Here is a 22,237-nt window from a genome sequence, read left to right on the forward strand (position 1 = left end):
GTGAGGCTCAGGTGGGCTCAGACTTCAGTCCCCCCTCCTGGAGTCATGTAGTAATTTTTGTTGTCCGAAGGGGATCGTGGTGCAATTAAGTTTGAGAACCCGTGCTCTAGAGGGATGCTGGCTTTGCACTGCAAAGAAGTGTGCAAAGGCCTGTAAAAGCAGCTGGAAACAAGGAAGAATAGCCTGGCCCTAGCTGCATCTGCTAGCTTCCATTGGGAGAGGAATGTCCAGAGGAAAAGGAAATGAGGCAGCCTGGCAGTATGTCCAGGGGAGATGGGAGGGCCAGGCAATTGAGAAGCATGTCCGGAGGGAGGGAACAGGTGATGGAGAAGCATGTGCAAGGGAGCAGGACAAGGGAAAGGAATAGAATAGATTGGAAGGGGGAAAGGATTGTATGACAGTAAAGAGACAAAAGACTTCACATAGCAGTGACTGCTGAAGACTGAGGAAGGCTATCCAAATGAGAGGAGAGGGGTCCATGTGATAGCAAATGGGAAGGGAGCAAGCCTGTGAGACACTCTTCTTATTAAAATGTGCTCCACACTGAAAAAGTGTCAGAACTTTTGGTTTAGGAGCTAAATACTTGCATTATTAAGTGAGAAGGAAAGGGGTTTTAGGAGGTGTGACCTTCCTTACATACTGACTAGTATCATTGTTTGCTTGCCTTATCTACAAAAAGGGACAGATCCTCATTTGGTGTGCATAAGTATGGCTCTGCAGTCGAGCTACACTGATTTACACTGGCTGAGAATCTGACCCAATGGCTCCGGGTAGCTTGGCTTTATTTACATGAAGCTCACTTTGTATTTTCCAATTTGCCTTTTCACACTTTCTGATAGTCATGTTTTTTTGGCCAGCTGAGGTGGGCGGGGGGACGGGAGGAGGGGAGAATGCTTTGTTTAGAGTACTGCTCATCACTTTAATACTGTCTGTGGCTTCTTGATTCATTTTATGAAGTAGGGATTCCCAAAGATCTAAGCTGAAAAGGGCTGGAAATTCCTGGTGGTTTAGTAGCCAAAGCAGGCAAACAGTTTCTGTTTTGGAAAAAGGAAGCAAGTTGGACTGTATGCAAGGGAATTAATGTTTCTTTCGTTTCTGTTTCTCATTTACATTGGTTGCCATTAATTTTCAACATTCCTGACCTTTTGCAGGGCATAAAAAGAATTGAGAGTGGGAAATTGTTCTTTTTTGTAAAAAAGTTCAGTTCTAGTTCTTTCTTTTTAAACAAACCGGACTGCATGAAAGGAGGATGCAACCACATTCTGCTTTCAAGAGCAACTAGCTGGTAGTCAAATAGATGCCAAAAAAGGGTCACAGCAATTTCCACAAGGGGTGTAGCTAGCACTACTCTTTTCACTGCTCTCTGACATAGCTGGAAAACGGTCAAGTATGGGTAAATGGAGCAAAGAAGAGCATGAAAGATGAGATTGGAAAGTTTGACCCTAAGAAAGGACTATACAAGCAGCAGCTTCACTACAGTGACGCCTGGTCTACACTACAAAGTTAAGTCGACGTAAACCATTTTGCATTGACCTAGTTGCGCATGTGTCTACATTTAAATTTGTGTCCCACCAATGTAAGCGCCCCGTTACAGCAATGCTGTTACACTGCCTCCCCAAGTGGCATTGAGCTATGGTTGATGTACAGAGGTCAATGCTGTGCAAGCAAAGACACTGAGTTACCTGTGTTGACCCTAGCAGTCCTCCAGCAGCTGTCCCACAATCCCAACATTGACTGCTCTGGTATCTCAGTTGTGAACTCCACTGCCCAGGAGTCACAGAGACCAGAAGGCCCCTCCTTCCTTTTAATTCTCCATGAATATTTAAAATGCCTTTTCCTGATTGTCCAGCCTGGTGAGCACACTTGGAAGCTCTCCACTGTTGTGCACAACTGCCCAGCAGACCATGCTGGCTACATGCTCCAGATGAGCTCCAGCTTGGCATAGACAAGAGATACTGGATCTCCTAGGCCTGTGACGAGAAAAGGCTGTGCAAGCACAGCTATGGATCTGCCATAGAAATGTGGCCATCTATGAGCAGATTGCAGGGGGGGTTGCAGGAGAAGGTGTACGACCGACAGGGACCAGCAGCAGGGCCATGTGAAAGCAAAGGAAATGTGTCAGGCATGCCAGGGAGGCCAACAGTCAATGCACAGGCCTTCTGATTTTACAAAGAGCTGCATGACATACTTAGAGGAGAACCCACCACCATGGATACCTCCAGGGAGCCTGAGCCACAGATCCCTGACCGGAACAGCAAGGAGGATGAGGATGGGAGACAAGCGACCATTAGCCATGACCTGTTTGAAACTCCAATGCATCTAGTCAGTCCTGGCAATCAAGAACAAGTGAGCCCAGTGGACGGAAGGATCTTCTGGTAAGTGTGTAAATTTATTTCCCATTACAGTGATGGCACCCCCGACTTAACAGGACACATTTATGGATTTTGCATTATTTTACCTGTACTAGAAGAGGTAGCAGTACAAAAAAGAGAAATAATGTTATCTGCTTTTCATTCCCCTGTAGAGTTAGGCAAGATTGGAGCCATGAGGAGAAATTTGTTTATATATATCCTTCTGAGAGATCTCGATGAAAGTTTCATGGAGGTACTTTGCAGTCCCTTCCTGAAGGTTTCTAGGGATGGCAACCTTATTTCTTCCTCTGCGGTAGGACACTTTCCCATGCCAGCCAGCAGTAACTTCAGCAGGCCATTGTAGTACACAGACTAGCAGCATACAGGCCTAAGCGACTTTAGGTCACCAGTAGCAGCTGTGATCTCTGTGTCTTTGTTACCCTCACTAGTGAGATATCAGCTAAAATCACCATAGTCTGTGGAAAATGGTGCCAGTATTCAGTGCCACTGCCCTAGTTTCATGCAACTGAGCAATTTCCCGCCTCATTTCTCAAGCCTTATTCACCACGGCTGGTGCTTAGTGGTGCTGTACACATAGGGTGACCAGATGAGAGGAAGAAAATATCGGGACTGGGAGGGGCGGGACTCACAAAAAAAAAAAAAAAAAAAAAAAAAAAAAAGCCAAGTGCTGCCGGCAGAGCAGGAGAGAAAAAAACTCAAACGTCTCTTCTGAGCACCCTCAAGCAGAGCCTGCTGCTTCCCCTGCCAAACGTCCCAGCCCAGGAGTAGCAACTCCCCCCCCCGGGGCTGCACAGCTGGGGGTTGTTCGGGACCACAGACACTGGCTGGATGCCCAGTTTCTTTCGGCCTCCCCTGCATGTGTCCTAGCAGCTTGACCCGAGGCCTCTCTCTGTTCTGCTTTCGCCGGCTCAGCCCAGCGCCTGGCCCTCAGGCAGCCTGGCCGGACCCATCCCTGACGTGAAGCGGACGCGTGATTCCCACAGGGCTTCTCCGGGGTCCGCCCACCCAGAGCTCTCCGCGATTCACTGCTCCGGGGCTCTGCCACGGCCTCACGCCCTGGGGAGCCAGTGATGTTACTGCGGGGCTCTGCTATGGCCCCGCACTGCGCCCGGGAGCCACCGGAGCCCAGCCGGCCCTGCCCCACGGCCCCCCCCCCCATGGCACGCAATGCTCTTGGCAAAGTCCTACAAGCGGGGTGGGGGAACCGGCGGCTCCCCTCCGGCCACAGTGTCACTTCCAACCGAGTGGCCAGTAATAACCCCTTCCAGATCCGGCGGGGGAGGCTGGCTCGTGCCGGCTGAGCAGGAGAGAGAGGGAAAAAAAAAAAAAAGCCGAGTGCTGCCGGCAAAGCAAATATCAGGACAAAGTGCGTCCCGACCAAAGATCGGTCAGGACATGGGACAAACACTTAAATATCGGGATGGTCCCGATTTTATCGGGACATCTGGTCACCCTACGTACACAAGCACTCCAAAGCAGAAGTATCAATAGGCATGGCTTGTTTAAAACTTTGGGGGAGCAAGGGGTCTGAGTTCTGAACCTTAACTTTTGCTTTCTGTTGTGATTATACTGACAAGGGTACCTCTGTGTTTTATCTGTAGCTGCTGCTCTTGCAGCCTTGAGGGGTTCCCCCTTCACACCCATGAAATGCCTCAACCAGATAAGGTGGAAAAATAAGAGGACTTGGGATGACATGTTCAGTGAGATCCTACAAGCCAGTGCTGCATAAGGTTGGGAGCAGACGGCCTGGAAGGTGAACACTGCAGACAGCCTGGAGAAAGAAAGTGTGGACAGGAGAAAGGCCCAGGATTCCCGGCAGGAAAAGGAAAGGGAGATGCATCAGGACATAATGGGGCTTTTCTGGCAGCAAACACAGATGCTGCAGACTCTTGTGGATCTACGGGTTCAACAATTCTGGGGCTACGTCCCTTTGCAGTCCATGGCGAACTCCGTTACAGCACTTCCCTGCAGCCCCCCCCCGCCAACATCCCACATGGCACCGGGGACTACAGCCCTACCACCCCGGGGGACGTTCAGGACAACCATTGCTTCACATGCACTGACCTGTGAAAGCCACGGTAGCTGTATGTGTAGCATAAATAGATATGAATGTTCTTTCCCCTTACACATTCTGTTCTATTAATTTATTAAAGTTTTGAGTGTATTTGCTTTTAAATTGCACAGATTTTTCTCTGCACTAGTTTTGTTACTGAATAAAATTCAGTTATTTGGAACATCTTCATCAGTTCATAACATACGCTGCAGAACGCTAGCAGTTCTGAAAGCACCCACTTATTACTTGTTTCTGCATAGTGTGACACAACTCACAGGATCAGTGACAAACATGCACAGTGTAATAATCATAAATGTACAGCAAGCAGCACAAAATGAATAGGTACATTGACAGTGTTATATGTATAGATGTACACCAAGCATCACACAATTCCTAACAGGCCCCCACACAGTAGGGCCAGGAGAGCACAGCTCACCATACCACGTTACTGTGGCTCACTGATAAAAAAGTGCTCTTTCAAAGCCTCCCTGAGCCATATAGCTCCACCTTGAGATCTTCTAATAGCCCTTGTGTCTGGCTGTTTAAACTCAGCAGACAGCTGTTTCACCCTCCACTCCAGCAGCATTTTCCCCCTTTGCTTCACAGCTATTATGCAGGGCACAGTAGGCAGCTATAACTGTTGGGATGTTTTTCTCACTGAAATCCAATCTTGGCATAACTTGCATCTCTGACATAACTTGCATCAGCCAAAGTTTGTAATGTAGACATGGTGTAAACGTGTGATGCACAGGAGTACTGGTAAGAGGTCAGTGTTTGTCCTGGCCATAGTCACATGGGTCAAGACTGCAGAAGATTACCCCAGTCACATGATAGGGGCATCCTCCATTAACTCCAGTAGGTACTGTTCTACACAAGTGGCTTAGATTTCTGCGATGTGAAGACAGCAGCCTCATTCCTGAAGTTAAAATGGTCTTAGGACTCACAGTTTCATGACCGTAGTGTTGTGCAACAACTAAAGTTCAAGCACTTCGTAATATGATAGATGCCTGTTAAATTATGCTGAAGAGCAAATCCTACAGAATTTTGACCCTTGAGGAAAACAATAAAACTAAATTCCTCTAGCATTTTCTTTTTGAGGCCTCTGCTCTGTCATTGCTTAGCTGCACCGAATTCACTTCTGAGCTTTTCCTAATGCCGTTGTTACTAACTCAGTCAGACAGGTCCTTGGGAAAAGAGTAACAAAGTAACCACATGCCAAATTTGGACTGCATATTGAAATACAAAGAGGTCAGTAGCCTCTTTGTCTTATCAACTGAGATGAGATCTAGACCAACACACAGGGCAATCAGTGCCTTTTACCACTTCTTTCTACAGAGCCTCAGCATTAGGAACAGTTACCAGTGCATTTCATAGTCTGTTGACCAGACAAAGGGCGAAGAATGCATCTTTGCCTCCAACTTCAGTTGCCCTTTATTTGCCTTTTCAATTAGCTTGTTATCAACCACTCATATGGAAGAAAGCCCATGATTTCTCCCCTGAGATACCAGTATGAATCGGAAGAGTTGGATCTACATAAATTAATGTAGCTTCCTGGTAGGAGACTTGTGTGCAAATCTATTTATATACCTGCCTTGCTGATTGATGAGCCCATTGATGATATATAAGTGAGACCCACAGATTTTTTTGAATGGTTATATAGACACTATCTTCCTTGTACCTATTCGTTATTTGTGAAATGACAGAAACTTGTCACAATGCCTGAATCTACATATATGATGATCTATTTTCATTTAGGAGCCAAGATAACTCTTAAAACTTATGCAAGAGTGTGACATGCTCGTTCTAAACAATGTCTTCAAGAAAAAGATCCCCATCCTGCAAAGCTGTTTCCTACATAACTTACTCACACAAGTAGCCTGTGGGCTGGACTCTGATCTCGGGTATGCCAGTGTAAATCCAACAGCAGCTACTGTAACTTGCAAAGAGATTACTCACCCGAGTAAGGGTTTGCAAGTTTCAGCCCTAATGAACTTGTAGAGCAATCTTAGATGATTAACTGCAATGGATTTGGGGTCAGAATTAGAGCTGCCTACAAAACAAGAATTTCGTTTTGTGACAAATGTCAAGGTTTCGGAATTTGTTTTTGTTCTGCAGTGGAACAAAATTATGACCTTTTAATAATTTTCAGAGAGGCAGCGCAAGAGACCCTTAGGAAGAGCAAGAGAATAGCCTAGTGGTTAGGGCCCTCTCCTGGGATGTGGGAGATGCAGGTTTAAGCCTGTGCTCTGCCTGAGTTCTCTGGTCCTGTGATTATTAATTATTTCTGCAAAGTCCAATAGAAGAAATTGAGACTGACTCTATAGTCCAGAGGTTGGGAGACTTAGCTGGAATGTGGGAGGCATCTCTACCTCAGAACAGGCACTTGAACCTGGGTCTTCCACATCCCAAGTGAGGGCCCTAATCAATTGACTATTATGCGGAGGGTCTCTTTTGTTCCCAGAAATTCCAGCTTATACCTCAGCAACATTCCCATCCAAAGGTTTGCAAAACCAATACACTTCCATGGAAAGTTTTGGTTTTGATGAATTGGCATTTTCCAATGAAAAAACATTTTGTCAAAAATTTCCCAACCAGCTCTCGTTGTGCCCGTTTCTAAGGCTTTTGTTCTTTGGATCTTTTACATTTGGAAGGACCAGCCTCCTTATCAAAACAAAATGCTTAGAGATAAATCCTGACTGTGAGCTGGGCAGAGGCACAAGCTCGGGTAGGTGTGCTGAGGATGGGTCCATGGGACAGAAATTATCCAGCCTGATTCTGCTCCTTAGGGCGAGATTATCACAGGCCTTGCTTGGCCACCTAGGGAAGTGTGGTGCAGTAAGCCAGCCAGTCTGCCCCCCACCCCCTGCTTTGACCTGCTCAGATTGCAATTCTGACTGTTTTTCAGGGGAACAGGACCGAATTGCCTGCTATTCCTCCCGCCCAGTGAGCAAGTCAGTGGGAAGGGGTGGGAAGTGGTAAGATCCCTACTTCTGCCTCCCCATACCTGTAGGCTGTAATAGCTGTCTGGGGCCAGAGGGAGGAATAAGGCCCTCCACAAATAGGCTATGTCTAACTACCGCAGGATTGATGCTGCTGTGATCGATGCACTGGGGGGCGATTTAGCGGGTCTAGAGAAGACCCGCTAAATCGATGGCAGAGCGACCCAGTGCTGTGTAGACACCCCAGTAAGTCAACTTAAGATGCATTGACTCCAGCTACGTTATTCATGTAACTGGAGTAGCGTAATTTAGGTCAATTTACTGCGGTAGTGTAGACATAACCATAGAGCAAAGTAACTTACTCCTCCTTCACCAGAGCAAGGGGTGAAGCAGGGGAGGGACTGTAACTCGACATTCAAAGGAAGGCACCGAGGGGTTATTGGGATATGAGCCCACCTATTTTAGTGTGTGTGTAACCTAATCAGCCCAGCATATACCTGTCCCACTCTAATTTCTCCTGATTCTGGCAGGAAAAATCTGTGCATGGCAGCCATCTGGCACAGTACACATGACAAAGAAAGTGCTTTTACAGCATTGGTATGCACCTGTTTTCTGGCCAAACCTGAAGACTGCTGGAATTTGGCCTTTAAAGAAAAAGAGCAAAATCCTCCTCTCTGACCTTATATTGCAGATCTCATATCTGTGCTGTGGAAGCACTGCTGAGTATCATGCCCTCATTTAGGGATGAATTCCCATTGTCGTCATACAAGAAACCTTGCCAAGAATGCTACACAGAGCAAGTGAAGAATAGGCAACAGATAGCTGCAGGAAGAGTTGAATTTTGCCTGTAAACTGTGCAGCACTAGTTTACTGCAATATCATTGGGTGGGTGTAAACCTTCTGATTTTCACTTGCAAAATGCTGGGGAGCAAAACTGAAGTCCTTTGCAAATTATTTTGTCTTGCAAAACCATATCCACTTTTGTAAATGTGAATTTCAGAACGAAGATGACAATTACATTTCATGTTTGTGTTCCAGTAGGAGCTAGAGGCCCTATTGAAGCCTGGGACACCATTGTGCTATGCAGTGTGCATGCGTGTAAGGTCAGATTGTGATATCCTGATGCACATTGAGTTACACCAGGAGTTGCAATGAAATCAATGAGATTACTGATGGCATAAAGCAGTACTCAGCATGAGCAGGGAGATTGCAATCTGGCCCATAGTAAGAGCCATGCCCTGCCCCAAAGAGCTCAATAGAGACAACAAACAGAGGATAGGAGAATGGGAGGATTATTATTATCCTCATTTTACAGATGGGAAACTGAGGCACAGAAGTGCAGATCCTCAAAGGTTTTTAGGCATCTAATGCCCATTGATTTCAATGGGAGCTAGAGTCTTAAATGCCTTTGAGGATTATAAATGGTGTCTGCACAAATCTCAATTTTTTTTGCCACAAGCAGTTATAGCATTCTTGATTAAAATGTTGAAAAGAAAAGGTGCTTTGTCTCTTTAAGATGAGAGGAAGTGCCGTTGTTAGTCATATATCTTTACTGCACTCTAGGGTTATAAAAACATACATTTTTATTTTGAAAGTCATTTATTACATCTATAAACATCACATTGTAGTTGACTGTTCCCTGGATTAGAATGTCCTGGTACTTTTAGTGAGTTTTGACAGGCGGAAGGAGTGAAAGTAGAACATCTAGTTTTGTTACTGAGTTGGTTTTTAAAAGCAACTTGTCACTCTCTTGTATGCTACAGCCATTGAGACCGATCTGAGAGGCGTTTAATTCAGGGTACGGGTTTCTGTGTTTATTCTTACTGCTGGACTTGTAGCATTCCAGGCATTGTATACGGTAAGCAGAGATGAAGCTTTCCTGGTATTTTAAATAAGTATTATTTGTTTTGTTTCAGCTCTTTGATTTTCAAAAGCAGTTTAAAACCCTTTCTAAGATAACTGAAAACTATTCCCTGTAATGGAACAAATCTTTTTATTTGCTCTTCGGGTCACTGTCACCGAATCTGGGAATTGAATAAAATAAAAACACAATAGAGCATGAATTAGATCCTAGACTTTCAGAATACTATGTGCTTGTCCCATTTTAGAGTCACAATCATGTAATAATCAAATCATTTGGAAAATAAAAGCAAATGTTCCTGACAAGTATTACTGGTCTCTCTCATAATTAACTGTAATATTTTGAAGAGTAGCGTAATAATAATGGGTGCTCTCAAAGGAAACAGAAGCTGTTGTAAAGAAATATTTTAAATGTTCGGTATCTATTTCTTACATGTGTATACAACTGATTCTTTTCCAAAACGTATTTGCATTGTGTATGTTATATTCATGATACATTTTGATATATCAGAAAAGTACAAGAGGCAGCTGTTAGAAATGCCAATATGTTGTTTATGCTTAAGGTATAAATGTGTGTGTGCCAATATATTAAAAAATATATTTAAAACATATAAGAGAATATAAAATGTTTATCTTGCATTTCCAGGAGAGATTGAGAGAAATATAGCACAGGGGTCGGCAACCTCTGGCACATGACTCACCAGGGTAAGCACCCTGGCGGGCTGGGCCAGTTTGTTAACCTGCCGAGTCGGCAGGTTCGTCCAATCGCGGCTCCCACTGGCCGTGGTTCGCCGTCCTAAGCCAATGGGGGCGGCGGGAAGCCGCAGCCAGCACATCCCTCAGCCGCACCACTTTCCACAGCCCCCATTGGCCTGGGACGGCAAACCGTGGCCAGTGGGAGCCGTGATCGGACAAACCTGCCGACGCGGCAGGTAAACAAACTGGCCCAGCCCGCCAGGGTGCTTACCCTGGTGAGCCGCGTGCCAGAGGTTGCCGACCCCTGATATAGCATATTGCTACTGGACTTCATTTGTGGAAGACAGGAGATTATATTAGCACCATTTTGTCATTTTACTTTTTTAAAACTAACTAAAAGAACCTATTTCTTAAAATCTAGCTTCTTGTTTAAGAAGCACTTGCTGTTTCAAACACTAATTGCATGGTCTTGTGGTTAATCTCAGCAAAGAGTCTGGGGATTTACTAGATAAAGGAGACATGAATTACTCTGCTGAGCAAGTTTAATTGACACAGCTACTGGAGACAGAGAGCTGTCTACACTAGGACTTCCAAAGTTGCTAACAGTGCAGCTGAACCAGTGCTGGCAATGGTGGGATTTTTACATTTTAATTCCCTACTGTAGACAAGGCTGCAGAGATGGGTTAGGTTTGATTTTTCAGGGGAAAGTACTTGGGAAGTTTGTACTGCAAATGCCAATGCTCTCCCTGTCCTTGGATACTCAGAGGACTCCGTTCTCCAGAGCTGTGAACCTGGCACTTCATATTAGCACTTCATGCACTTACATTTTTTAAAGGTTAGCACTTTTTAAAGTATACTAAGGATTTTTTAAAGAAAGACTGTTTTTTTTTTTAAATAAATCAATTAATATATTACCATATAATATAAATTTAGTGGCCTGATCCTGCCATCCTTATGTAGGCAAGATTCCCATCACTCCATTATGAGCTTTTCCTGTGTAGAGACTACTCCTGGGTGAATTCTGCACCACTGCGTACACACAGAATTCGTGTGTGGTGCAGAATATTTTTTTCTCAGCAGAAAACATTCTGCCAAGAAGTGCTGCAGTTATGCCTTTCACCCGCTAGGGGCCACTGTGTGCCAGAACAGAGAGCAGCCACTCTGAGGTGGGAGCAGCCCCAACTGCGGATAGGGAAAAGAAGAGGCTGCGTTCCTCACAGTGTGCTGTCCAGGGGGGGCAGGTCAGGAGGCAAGGGGTATGGAGGAATGGATAGGGTGTGGCACATGGAGCTGCTGGGGGGGTCACAGATTGGGGTTCAGAAGGGCTAGTGGGGGGCATAGACTGGGGTGGGGGCTGAATAAGGATGGGGGTACAGGAACATATGGGGCAGAGGGAGAGAGCTGCAGAGACATGGCGGGGGGAGCTGGCTGAGTGCGGGTGCAGGGACACATGCAGACAGGGGCAGATGTGCCTGAATGAATGAGAGAAGATAGGAGTCAGCCAGGGTCTGCATGGGGAACGCTCCCCAACAATCCCTCCCTCACAAAAAAAACCTGTTCCATACTTCTCCCACCCACACCCAACAACCCTCCAAGTTCACACCCAGCCTCCTCCTTCTCCAGCACTTACTTCCCTCTCCCTCAGCTCCCCCAAACCTTTGCACTGCTTCTGAGGAGTGTGGGAAATACGTTTCTGTATTGTAGTTTAAATTAATTATTACTCAGAGTTCTGTATTAATTTGCCTAGTAATGAATCTATTTGTCAGAAAGCATTTCCTGAATAATTTTTGTTATCTGTATTGTTACAGACATATTTGCTGACAGGCATTCTCAAATAAATTACCAAAATAATTGAAACTGGCATGATTATATCGTGTTATTTTGACAAATAAAATATGCAGAATTTTAAAATATTGTGTGCAGAATTTTTAATTTTTTTGGCAGAGAATGCACCCAGGAGTAAGACTTCAGGATTATGCACTTATCTGCTTTATCCTAAGGATGCTTGTGCAGTACAAGGCAAGTTGCTCACTGCAACTTTGCTGTCCTGCTGCATTATCAATGGTTTAGAGCACAGCTCTGTGACTGGGATTTTACTTGAAAATACTGATACTATGATTGGTCCTTGACTGGGGCTGCTGGGCCCTATGATAATACAAGGAATAAATTATTGCCTGTAGCATATTGGTAAAGCAGAATGTATGGACTAGTGAGGTGGTCTCTACTGCAGGTGGGATGCATAAATGTTAATGATTCTTACTTAAGTCCATGCTTGAACTGGGAAGAAGGCATAAGCCATGTGCACAGAGGTAAAAATTAAAGCTTGAGTAGAAAAATCTAATGTAGAAGTAGGTTATCTCCCAAGCAATGTCAACAACAAATACATCTTCCATGTTTACTTTTTAGATTTATCTCACTTAATCCAAAACGTTGGACACATTTATGTTTAATATTATTTCAAATGCTCCATCTTACTTTAATTTGCATTTGCACCACAGACTCTTATCCAGTCAAAGTTCTTTCTTTTTCATATATATTTATAGTTTTACTGAATGTCAGTAAATACAGCCTAAAAACCAAACCAAATGCCGGCAAAGGATATCAGGGCTAGTGAGGATCATAACATTTCTGACAAAAGAGTTAAGGGGTACCATTTTTAATAGTACACATTACATGCATCCGACGAAGTGGGCATTCACCCACGAAAGCTTATGCTCCAATACATCTGTTAGTCTCAAAGGTGCCACAGGACTCTCTGTTGCTTTTTACAGATCCAGACTAACACCGCTACCCCTCTGACAATAGTACCTAAGTTACTTTTGAAAATGATGCTTAGACGCATAAGTCATTTAAATGCTTTAAAAATGTTTACCCAAGATTTCCTTTTAGAATTATAGGCCTGTTCTACTTTAAAATGTCTATTGCTGATTCCTTCTCTATTGGTTACATTACATTTGGCTAAATAGCGCAAAACTAAGAGTTTGGGACAGATCCTCAATTGGTGTAAACTGTCATAGGTCCATTGATTTCTATGGAGCTATGACACTTTATATCAGCTGAGGATCTACCCTTAGACATTTATATAATGTCTGTGTATGTATATGTGCATGTGTGGGTGTACATATAGATGATAGAGATAAATGATAGATCTATGTGTGTAGATATAGGTGATGGATATAGCTTCTGCAGCTATACTGGGGAGGATATAATTTGGCTGTCACTTTTCAGGCTTCAGGGCATAAGTATAAATAAAAAATAATGTCCCTATAGTATGGCATTTCATAACTAGAGCAGTTACCCACTGTCAGAAATAAAAAGGATACTAGACAAGTTGGATCAAGGGTCTTCCCCAGTATGGTAGTTATTAGTTGTTATTGCAAGGATTATTTACTGGAAACTGTCAAAGGCAATTATATCCTGAATGTCTTTCATTCTGTCAAACATCAGCGTCCTGGAAAGTTGCTCCTTACTTATCTGTCTTAAGGTTTGCTATCATGTCAACCACCGCAGTACTAAGCATTGTAAAGCCAAGGTATAGTGTGAACCTTTCCTATGTGTCTAAAGTGTACTTGCTGTAGTTGTCTTGTCACAAAGAACAGTAAAGGGCTAGAATTCTCTCCTGTATTGCTTTCCTGCCATTGCAGAATTAGCAATGTGGTTTACTTGTGAACATGGACACCACTTCTGTAGGTTTTAAGCTGTTTTTTAATATGTACAAAATCAAGGAATTTTACTTGCTGTTTTCTAGCTACCTGATAAAATCACTCAGTGCTGTCTAGGGTTGCCAACTTTTTACTCGCACAAAACCAAACACCCTAGCCCCACCCCTTTCCCAGGCCCCGGCCCCGCTCACTACATTCCCCCTCTCTCAGTGGCTCACTCTCCTCCACCCTCACTCACTTTCACTGGGCTGGGGCAGGAGGTTGGTTTGTGGGAGGGGGTGAAGGCTCTGGCTGGGGGGTGAGAGCTCTGGGTGGGGCTGGGGATGAGGGGCTTGGGGTGCAGGAGGGGGCTCCAGGCTGGGGCCGAGGGATTTGGAGTGTGGGAGGGGGCTGTGGGTTGAGGCAAGGGGTTGGGGTGCAGGAGGGGGTGAGGGCTCTGGCTGGGGGTGTAGGCTCTGGGGTGGGGCCGTGGATGAGGGGTTCAGGTTGTGGGAGGGGGCTCTGAGCTGGGGCATGGGGTTGGGGTTCAGGGTGTGGCGGGGCTCTGTGTTGGGGCAGAAGGTTGAGGGAGCTGTGGGTTTGGGGGGGCTTAGGGCTGGGGTAGGGACTTAGGGTTCGGGGTTGGGGCACGGGCTTACCTCAGGTGGCTCCCAGTCAGTGGCGCAGCGGGGCTAAGGCAGGCTCCCTGCCTGTCCTGGCTTCATGCTGCGCTGCGCCCCAGAAGCAGCCAGGAGGTCCGGGTCCTAGGTGGGAGGGCCAGGAGGCACCATACACTGCTCTCGCCTGCAGGCACCACTCCCTCCGTTCTATTGGCCATGGTTCCCAGCCAATGGGAGTGCGGAGTTAGTGTTCAGGGCGGGGGCAGCACGCTGAGCCCCCTGGCCGACCAGCCTAGGACCTGCTGGCCGTTTGCGGGGTGCAGCACTGAGCCAGGACAGGTAGGGACTAGCCTGCCTTAGCCCCGCAGCACCATCAACCGGACTTTTAATGGCCCTGTCGGCGGTGCTGACCAGAGCCACCAGGGTCCCTTTTCGACCGGGCGTTCTGGTCGAAATCTGGACGCCTGGCAACCCTAGTGCTATCCTATCATTTATAGCTTGACTTCCTTTTCAATGTCATGTGTCGGGCGCTCTAGAAAATTAAAATGGGATTCTTGGAGTAAAGCTAATAGAGTAAGTTAATACAGTGACTGGCCTTTCTTGTTTGGGGACCTGAATTTTAATCCTAGTTTGGATTACAAAGGCAAATGAATATGGTGGTCTCCTCTCCTCCTGCAGACAAGTTTAAAAAACAAAACCACTGCAGAACTGGCAGTCTCTGGGGAAGTAAGTAAAAGAGATTTGCAGGTTAGGCATGAGGTACATTTACTGTGCTGTGTGGGAGAAATTTTCACAACAGCTGTTTGCACTCTACCTGATTTAAGATCATACTACTAGTCTCTAACTTTCATGAGCACTAAATTTACCTGAAAAATTTTAAAGAAAAAACAAACAAACTAGAGGATCTAGTGGTTTCCTAGGTCTCCAGAAAGGTCAAGATTTTATATTTCCTGTAATGCAGTTTATTTCCACATTGTAGTTAAGCACAATGGAGGACAGGGAGTAGGCCAATATCTGGGGAGTGTTTTTGCAGGCAGTGGGTGAAATGAACTACAGACTCCACAGTCAACCAGCCAGCTCCGACTCTGCAAAATCACCTTATTTAGCAATGGTGTGTTATGCCCTTGTAAAGAAGACACTTCTGATACTATTACCTACCCTAGAATACAACACGGTTATGGAATGACAGTTCCTAGATTTAAGAAGTACTGAACTTTTCTGCTTTTTACAGTCAGTGCCAAAGATAGGACTACAGCGTGATCCCAAGCTGTGCTTTAGCCACGTTGGGGCATTAACATGTTGTTACTGGGTTCTTCAGATGGTGTGTTTATAGTGTAAATGCAACCTGTGTGAACCAGAAGGAGGAAAGTGGGCCACGATTTTCAAAAGCGATTAGTGATTTTGGGTGCCTCCAGTTTTGGGTGTCCACTCTGAGACACCTGAAAGGGGCCTAATCATCAGAGGATAGGTGCAGAATTCTTTCTGGAAATCAGATATTTTTCAGATATCTCAAGTTGGGTGTCCAAAATGACCAGCCTTTCTTGAAAACCTTGGCTGTAATCTGTAGCCAGGGGACATGAGACTGGTAGAACCAAGGAAGTAGCAAGTACAGTGAAAGGTACCATCACTGGCATATCTACGTTCCAAAATGAATGGTTACATTCAAGGCACCAGAATAGCTGCTTTGCTATATGTTTCTTTGATGCAGACCCACAGCGAAAACAGGACAGACACGTGGCTGGATTTTAAGCTGAAGGCTACAAATCTTATTAAACTTTAACACAGGGGAGGGATGCTACTCACCATCACCCCTGCTCGCCTATACCAGGCATTTAGTTGATTCCAGTGCAAGATTTCCAGGGCTCCTACCACATCACTCATAACTCAGCATAGGCACTCCTCAGCCTACCCCCCGGGACTCAGCTCATTCTGAGTCCCAGCACAATGTACCCCCACAAGGGGAACACAGGGTGCAGCAGGGTGGGGACTCTGCCCGCAATGGCCCCAAGGTCTCACTTTGTCCCAAAAACCCATCGCCAAAATCCTAGGTCTCTTATCTCTGGGAACTGTTCGTTTTATCCTTGTAACCATGCTGGAAACCAGCTGCAAATTGTGACGAATCAACAACTCAATCAAAGTACCCCTGTTAGGTACCAAATGCATTCCTACTTAATCCACTGTGGCTTGAAGGTGCTGCAAAGAAGGCAAAAAATTCTCTGGTCCTCTGCTAGTTGGCCCCTGGGAGAAAAAAAAAATCTTTCCTGACCCCCCTAAACAGATGATCAGCTCACAGGCCAGGTTCCTATTCCTAGTTCTGGGTGGATAGCGTGGGGCTGCAGGAATGAAGTCCCATGGCTCCCCATTCCAGGTTAAATCCTGGGAGCTGGGGAATGCTAGCCAATCAGCACCCTTTCCCCCTCCAACTGGCCAATATGTGCTAGAGACTCCCAAGGGAGAGGTCCTTCAGTGAGTAGCTCCTTACCTCCCTGCTGAGACTGTCCCCCTTCACTGATGGCTCCATCAAGTTCCCCCACATGTTGCAGCAGGTGGGTGGCATTTGCCAAGCCCTAAAGTTGAAGTAATGCATACAGTGTCAGACTTCACCGCTTTCTCTTTCTGTGTCGTGTACTATGTTTTCCCATTATTTTGTTTTTTAGAGAAAGAGGAATTGTTCCAGAGTGTACTGACGCAGGTTGCTGAACAATTCTCAAGGTAAAAACTTTACATCATTGTTATGAATGCAAAGTTCTATTTCTTTTATTGAGACCAGCTGAGGCTTTCAAAGGGAGCTAAAGAAGTGAGGCACCCAACTTCCACAGGAATTCAAAGTGAGTCGGGCACTTCACGCCCTTCAAACTCTTGACAATTCCAGCCTTACTGCCGGACTCAGCCCATACAACTCCCATTGACTGCAACGAGGAGATGTACAAGGCTTATGCCAAGATGGAATTTGGACAGTATTTGCACAAGAAAAGAAAGGTTAATTGATTTAATTGTGCTTCCATCATCGTATTGGCAGCAAAAAAAGTGCATCTTTGTTTAGGTTTGTAGGCTCAGCATTTGTTTATCAATTTTAATGTGCACATTTTTCTTCCCTCAGATAACAATTCTGAATGTTTTTACGGATGCTTATTTTATCCTCACTGGCTTCAGTAAGAAGGATCAATTCTGTTATATCTCTGTAAGCCACCAATATGATTGAAAGAAAAAAGAGCTTCAAAGGTGTACAAATACCTGTATGCTGGCCTTGAAGCACCATCAATTTAGTTTTGCTTCCCTAAAGGGCATGATAACAAGTATCTGCTGAAAGATGGGGTGATGACTTCATTCTCTCAGAGCCAAAACAATAGCATTCTCTTTTAATTTTCATGGACTCTCTATAGCCTTTGAATGTGCACATCTTTCTTCAAGGTTGTACATTCAGCACAGATTTTGCTGTTCTTTACTTGATATTAAATGTCATTCCTTGGTCCTTTGAAACTGGTGTGCGGTTTCTAGTACAAAATCTTTTCTTTATTGTATACATATAGATACAAATGTATATTTCATATCTGATTTTTTCCCCAGGGTGTTTAAAATCAATGAACTGAAAACTGAAGTAGCAAATCACTTGGCAATGCTGGAGAAAAAAGTTGAACGTAAGTGTCCTTTATTTTTTAACAAAATTAGGAATTACTATATATAAAATCAACATCTGTTTAATTATAATACAAGGGACTGGTAGCATTGCCCATTATTCAAGTCTCCTGACACTTCTCATTATATCACCCTGTTTTCAATTACCTACAACTTGACAAGACTTCAGATATTTGGGCTGAAATTTTCCATGCTGGGTCTTTGCCTGAGGCTGAATTGTTCTGGAAAATTTTAGCCAAAAAGTTCATTCATTTCCAAGAAGGCTAGGGGAAAATATGGTGTTTTGTCCACGTTAAAAAATTCTGATGACCTTTTCTTTGACAAGCTCTGGCGCCCCTATGCTTTGGAGAAGGGACTTGAAAGTTGGCAAGGGAGGTGGTCTTTAAAATTTATAAATATATATATATATATATATTTAAAAAAATTATTTAATAAAATTTTATTTAAATGTATGGCAGGATGTGCCTTTTTCTGTCCCTATGAATATTTGCCCAAATTTGGACAAGTAATAAGCCTTTGAAAAATCACAGTTTGCACATGCTCAGTAAAGACTGCTTCAATTTTAGCTGCTAAATTCCCCAAATATCCCATCTGTACTGAGCACGCTCCAGTCCAGTAATTAGCAGGATTTTCTGTACAATTGTAGTTCTGAGCTGCCATGGGCCAGAACACGGCCAGACATTGAAACTGAGGGCAGACAGCTTGTCTCTCCACGCCCTTCTGCTGCTGATGACAAGGTAGCGTGTAGGAAGAAGCTGCCTAATTTGAATGCAGAGGGGACAAGAGCCTCACCTGCAGGGGAGGCAGAGGGAGCAGATGTTGACAAGGAGCCTGTGGGAAGACTGGGGCTGTTGACTGGCAGGGGGAAGAGGGAAACGGAGACTGGAAGTTGAGAGGGGCACTGATGGCTAGGGAGGGAAACAGGAGGGTACTGGGAGCCAGCAGATTTAGGGGCTGCTGAGATTGGAAGAGAAGCTGGGGCGGGGGGACTGGATGGACAAGAAGACTGGGCCTGAGAACCAATGGAACCAGGCTAAGGAGATGTGGGAGGAGGGGAGACAGATCTGACAATGAACTGGGCTATGGAGGAGAACTGGGAGTGGCCCCGGGAGTGGGGGAGAGACTGGTACAGAGAGTCCAAAGAGTTGAGACTTGGAGTCGCTAGGCAAGGAGACTGGGCCTGGGAGGAGAAGCTGGAGGGGTGGAGGCTGGGATGGGAATGAGGAGCAAGGGATGGGGAAGAGAGGGCTGGGACAGGGACATGTTGGAGGGGATGGGGTAGAAGGGTCATGTTTATGGGGGGACGGACATAAGTCTGTGCTCACCACAGCACACTCCCGTCCAGAGCCTGACATGGAACCAAGGATTCCTGAGTCTCACCTTTCCTCTTCTGTCAGCAAATATCTGTGAAACCCATTGGCAAAGTGTCCTGTCCCCCTCTTCTGCTGGTCCACATGGAAGATGACAACCTACCACTATTGGTTAGTCTATCAACTCAAGTGGCAGAGTTCTGTGAGGTGGATCTAAAGGTTCCAATCCTGCTAATGACCCATGTTGGTGTCAATAAGATGCCACATGATGGAATTTCTGTTTTTTCTGTTGGCTTTTTTAAAAACCTAGGAAATTACACACACACAAAACTGCGTTAGCAGAACAATATAAGGTTGCAAAATCAAGCACTCAAAAGTTAGGAAATGCCAGAATTAAGGTGGCTTGTGCTACCTTAATTCAGCCCCCTTATGTGTATGCGTTATGATACAGTCCTTAATTACATGATCACATTTTATTTTTTTTCTGCAGGACCCCTGCCTCATTTAGTACATGGGATAAACCTGCTCTGGAGAGGAATCAGGGCTGTGTAGTAAAAGAAAATGTTGTCCGTTGGATGTCTGCTTTATTTGTTACAGTACTTGGAAGGTTTGTAGTGAATGAGGCAGGGGACTGCAGGAAGAGGAAGGATGGTTTCGTGGTTACAGTAGTTGAATGCTGGCTTGGAGAATTAGATTCTGTCCCTGCCTCTGCCACAGAGCTCCTATGAGATGCTGAGCAAGTCCCTTAAACCACACTTTTCAAAGGTGGTCACCAATAGTGTGTCCCTCCTTTTCTGGATTCCGGACTTGAGACCTTGGGATCTGATTTACAGAAGTGCTGAGAATTCAGAGCTGCAACAGCAGTCAATGGGAGGTGTGAGGTGAACATATAAAGTGGTATAGAATGCTAAGCACTCTGAAAAATGAGGTCCTGGGCATCTCAAACTGGGCACCGAAACGTAGTGGACCTTAATGAAACTTTTTACCTTAATCTTGCTGTGCTTCCGTTCTCCATCTGTAAAATGGAGATAATAATATCCCACTCTCTCACCTTACAGGGGATTGGGAAGATAAAGTAATGTTTGTGAAGCACTCAGATAACCTAGTGATGAGTGTGAAAACCAATGAGGAAATTAATAATTGTATATTCAGAGCAGGGTTTAAATAATGTGCAGTAAATCAGGCCTGGGGCCACATATTGAACAATGAAAAGAAAACAAAATATCGAATAGCTGCTCATTAAATGAGCACTGCCCATCCTGTGCACTAAACGAGGAAGAGCGCCTGTGGAAAAAATAGTATGTGATCATGTAATTGAAGACTGTATCATAATGCATACACACAAGGGAGCAGAATTAATTCTGGAATTTCCTATCTTTTAATGCTTGACTGTTCAACCTTAAAACTGTACTTTTAAAATATGTTGGCTGTGTGGATGTGGCTGTGATAGATATATTTTTATAGTGGTGTTTTCACTTTTATGTGATGTACAATTCCAAAGGATAAGTGCCTACACTCAATAAAGACAGGTTTCAGAGTAGCAGCCGTGTTAGTCTGTATCCGTAAAAAGAACAGGAGTACTTGTGGCACCTTAGAGACTAACAAATTTATTAGAGCATAAGCTTTCGTGGGCTACTGCCCACTTCTNCCTTACGATGCTTTGCTGCTGTAGCTCCCAGCCTGGGATGCTCACAAGCAGCCTACAAGCAAGCAGGTCACACCATAAAGAGTTTATGTGCTAGATAGCCCTGATTCAGCAGCTCTGACCCCCGCACCCTGTCTACAGCCCCACTCTAGCTTCCTTCAGCCTTGTTTCCACAAAACTGTGCGCTCTGCAACATCTATCCTTTCCTGGATAGTTCAGAGAAATGATAAGGTTTCTGTGTTCTTCTGAAGACACAAAAGCACATCACAACTTATTAATTTAACAAGGGTAAATGCACTTCTCCATTTAAACACAGATCTGAGTTGGTTTATAGTTAAAAATTGAAGTAACAGTAATCCACACCATGTAGAGTCAAGCACAGGAGTTTATTACGCACAATGCTGGCGGAGTGTCACTTTGCTTATTAGGCTCAGAGACACTGCAGAACAATCAATTACAATAGATTATATAGGGTGCTCATTGGGCAGAGAGAAGTGACGGCAATGGGTTTCCCCAAGCCCTGGATAGGTTCTAGCAGCAAGACAAGATAAGTCCAATAAGCCAATGGTCTAAAAGATTACATAATGGCTCTGCCCAAGGCTGAAATTAACATATTGCTGACACACTGGTAATTATCCCCAAACTATGTCTATTAAAGTGTATAGGTTAAATCCTAATTTTGGGGCCCAGGGGAATGAGGTAGCAGCTCTCCTCGTTGACCAACAGGTACATTCCTGGAGATTTAAAGCAAAAAAAGCAGAAATTAGTATTTAACAATAACAATTGTTTATAAGTTTACCCTTGCATTTCTGTGGGCTAGAATTGGCATAAACTGGTGAGGCGAAGGTGTCAATTATATTAGGCCTCTCCCTGAACTCTGTCTGGGATCTGAGGGGTATTGTACCACTATCTCCTCCCTGCATTAGGGAGTAACCGTGAGACCTTTTTCAGCGCTTCATGTGTCTATAACTCATGATAAGGATGCCCAATTACATTCGGAGTTATGCTGACTTCGCTCATAGACTTGAAACACACAAGGTTATCTGTTTACCCCAGCTTTCTCTTAGCCATGTATTGTTCTTTGTTAGCTGGTCCTCATCCGGGCCTATATGAAAAGTTCTTAGAAGAAACTGTAGTTAAGATTTTACATGCACAACAAATGGATTTTGGCCCTTCAAAAATAAATCAACTTTATTAACAACAGGACATAGGTTAAGTGATGCCAAGTAAAAGGAACAAAGTTAAAAAGGGTTATAAGCAAATAAAGGTGAAAACACGCATCTAGAAGTCTAAAACTTAATTTAGCACATTTCTCTCACCAGACATTCTTCTCCCCATTCATGACTGATTTTCCCTCAGTCAGGACCTTCCACAAAAGTATAAGATGCTGGCTTCCCTTTTCTTCCTAGGTAAAACATCTTTGCCTAAGCAGGTTTCTAACCTGTATTCAGTTTCCAGAGACTTC

General features: G+C 44.6%; 1 protein-coding gene across 4 annotated transcripts in view; it reads left to right on the forward strand.

The window, feature by feature from the left end:
• The window catches only part of PDE9A (phosphodiesterase 9A), an 87,628-nt gene that overhangs the window by 22,382 nt on the left and 43,009 nt on the right, over nucleotides 1-22,237 (forward strand). For 3 of the 4 annotated variants that reach the window (XM_034753504.1, XM_034753485.1, XM_034753495.1), the window contains exons 5-6: nucleotides 16,839-16,893; nucleotides 17,749-17,819. In XM_034753504.1, coding sequence (XP_034609395.1) covers nucleotides 16,839-16,893; nucleotides 17,749-17,819 — 126 coding nt within the window. Of the gene's footprint in view, nucleotides 1-8,961; nucleotides 9,223-16,838; nucleotides 16,894-17,748; nucleotides 17,820-22,237 lie in introns of those variants that run through there. The other variant, XM_034753513.1, reaches the window with a different exon arrangement.

This window comes from Trachemys scripta, chromosome 1 (assembly GCF_013100865.1).
Source record: "Trachemys scripta elegans isolate TJP31775 chromosome 1, CAS_Tse_1.0, whole genome shotgun sequence".
Lineage (NCBI taxonomy): Eukaryota > Metazoa > Chordata > Testudines > Emydidae > Trachemys > Trachemys scripta.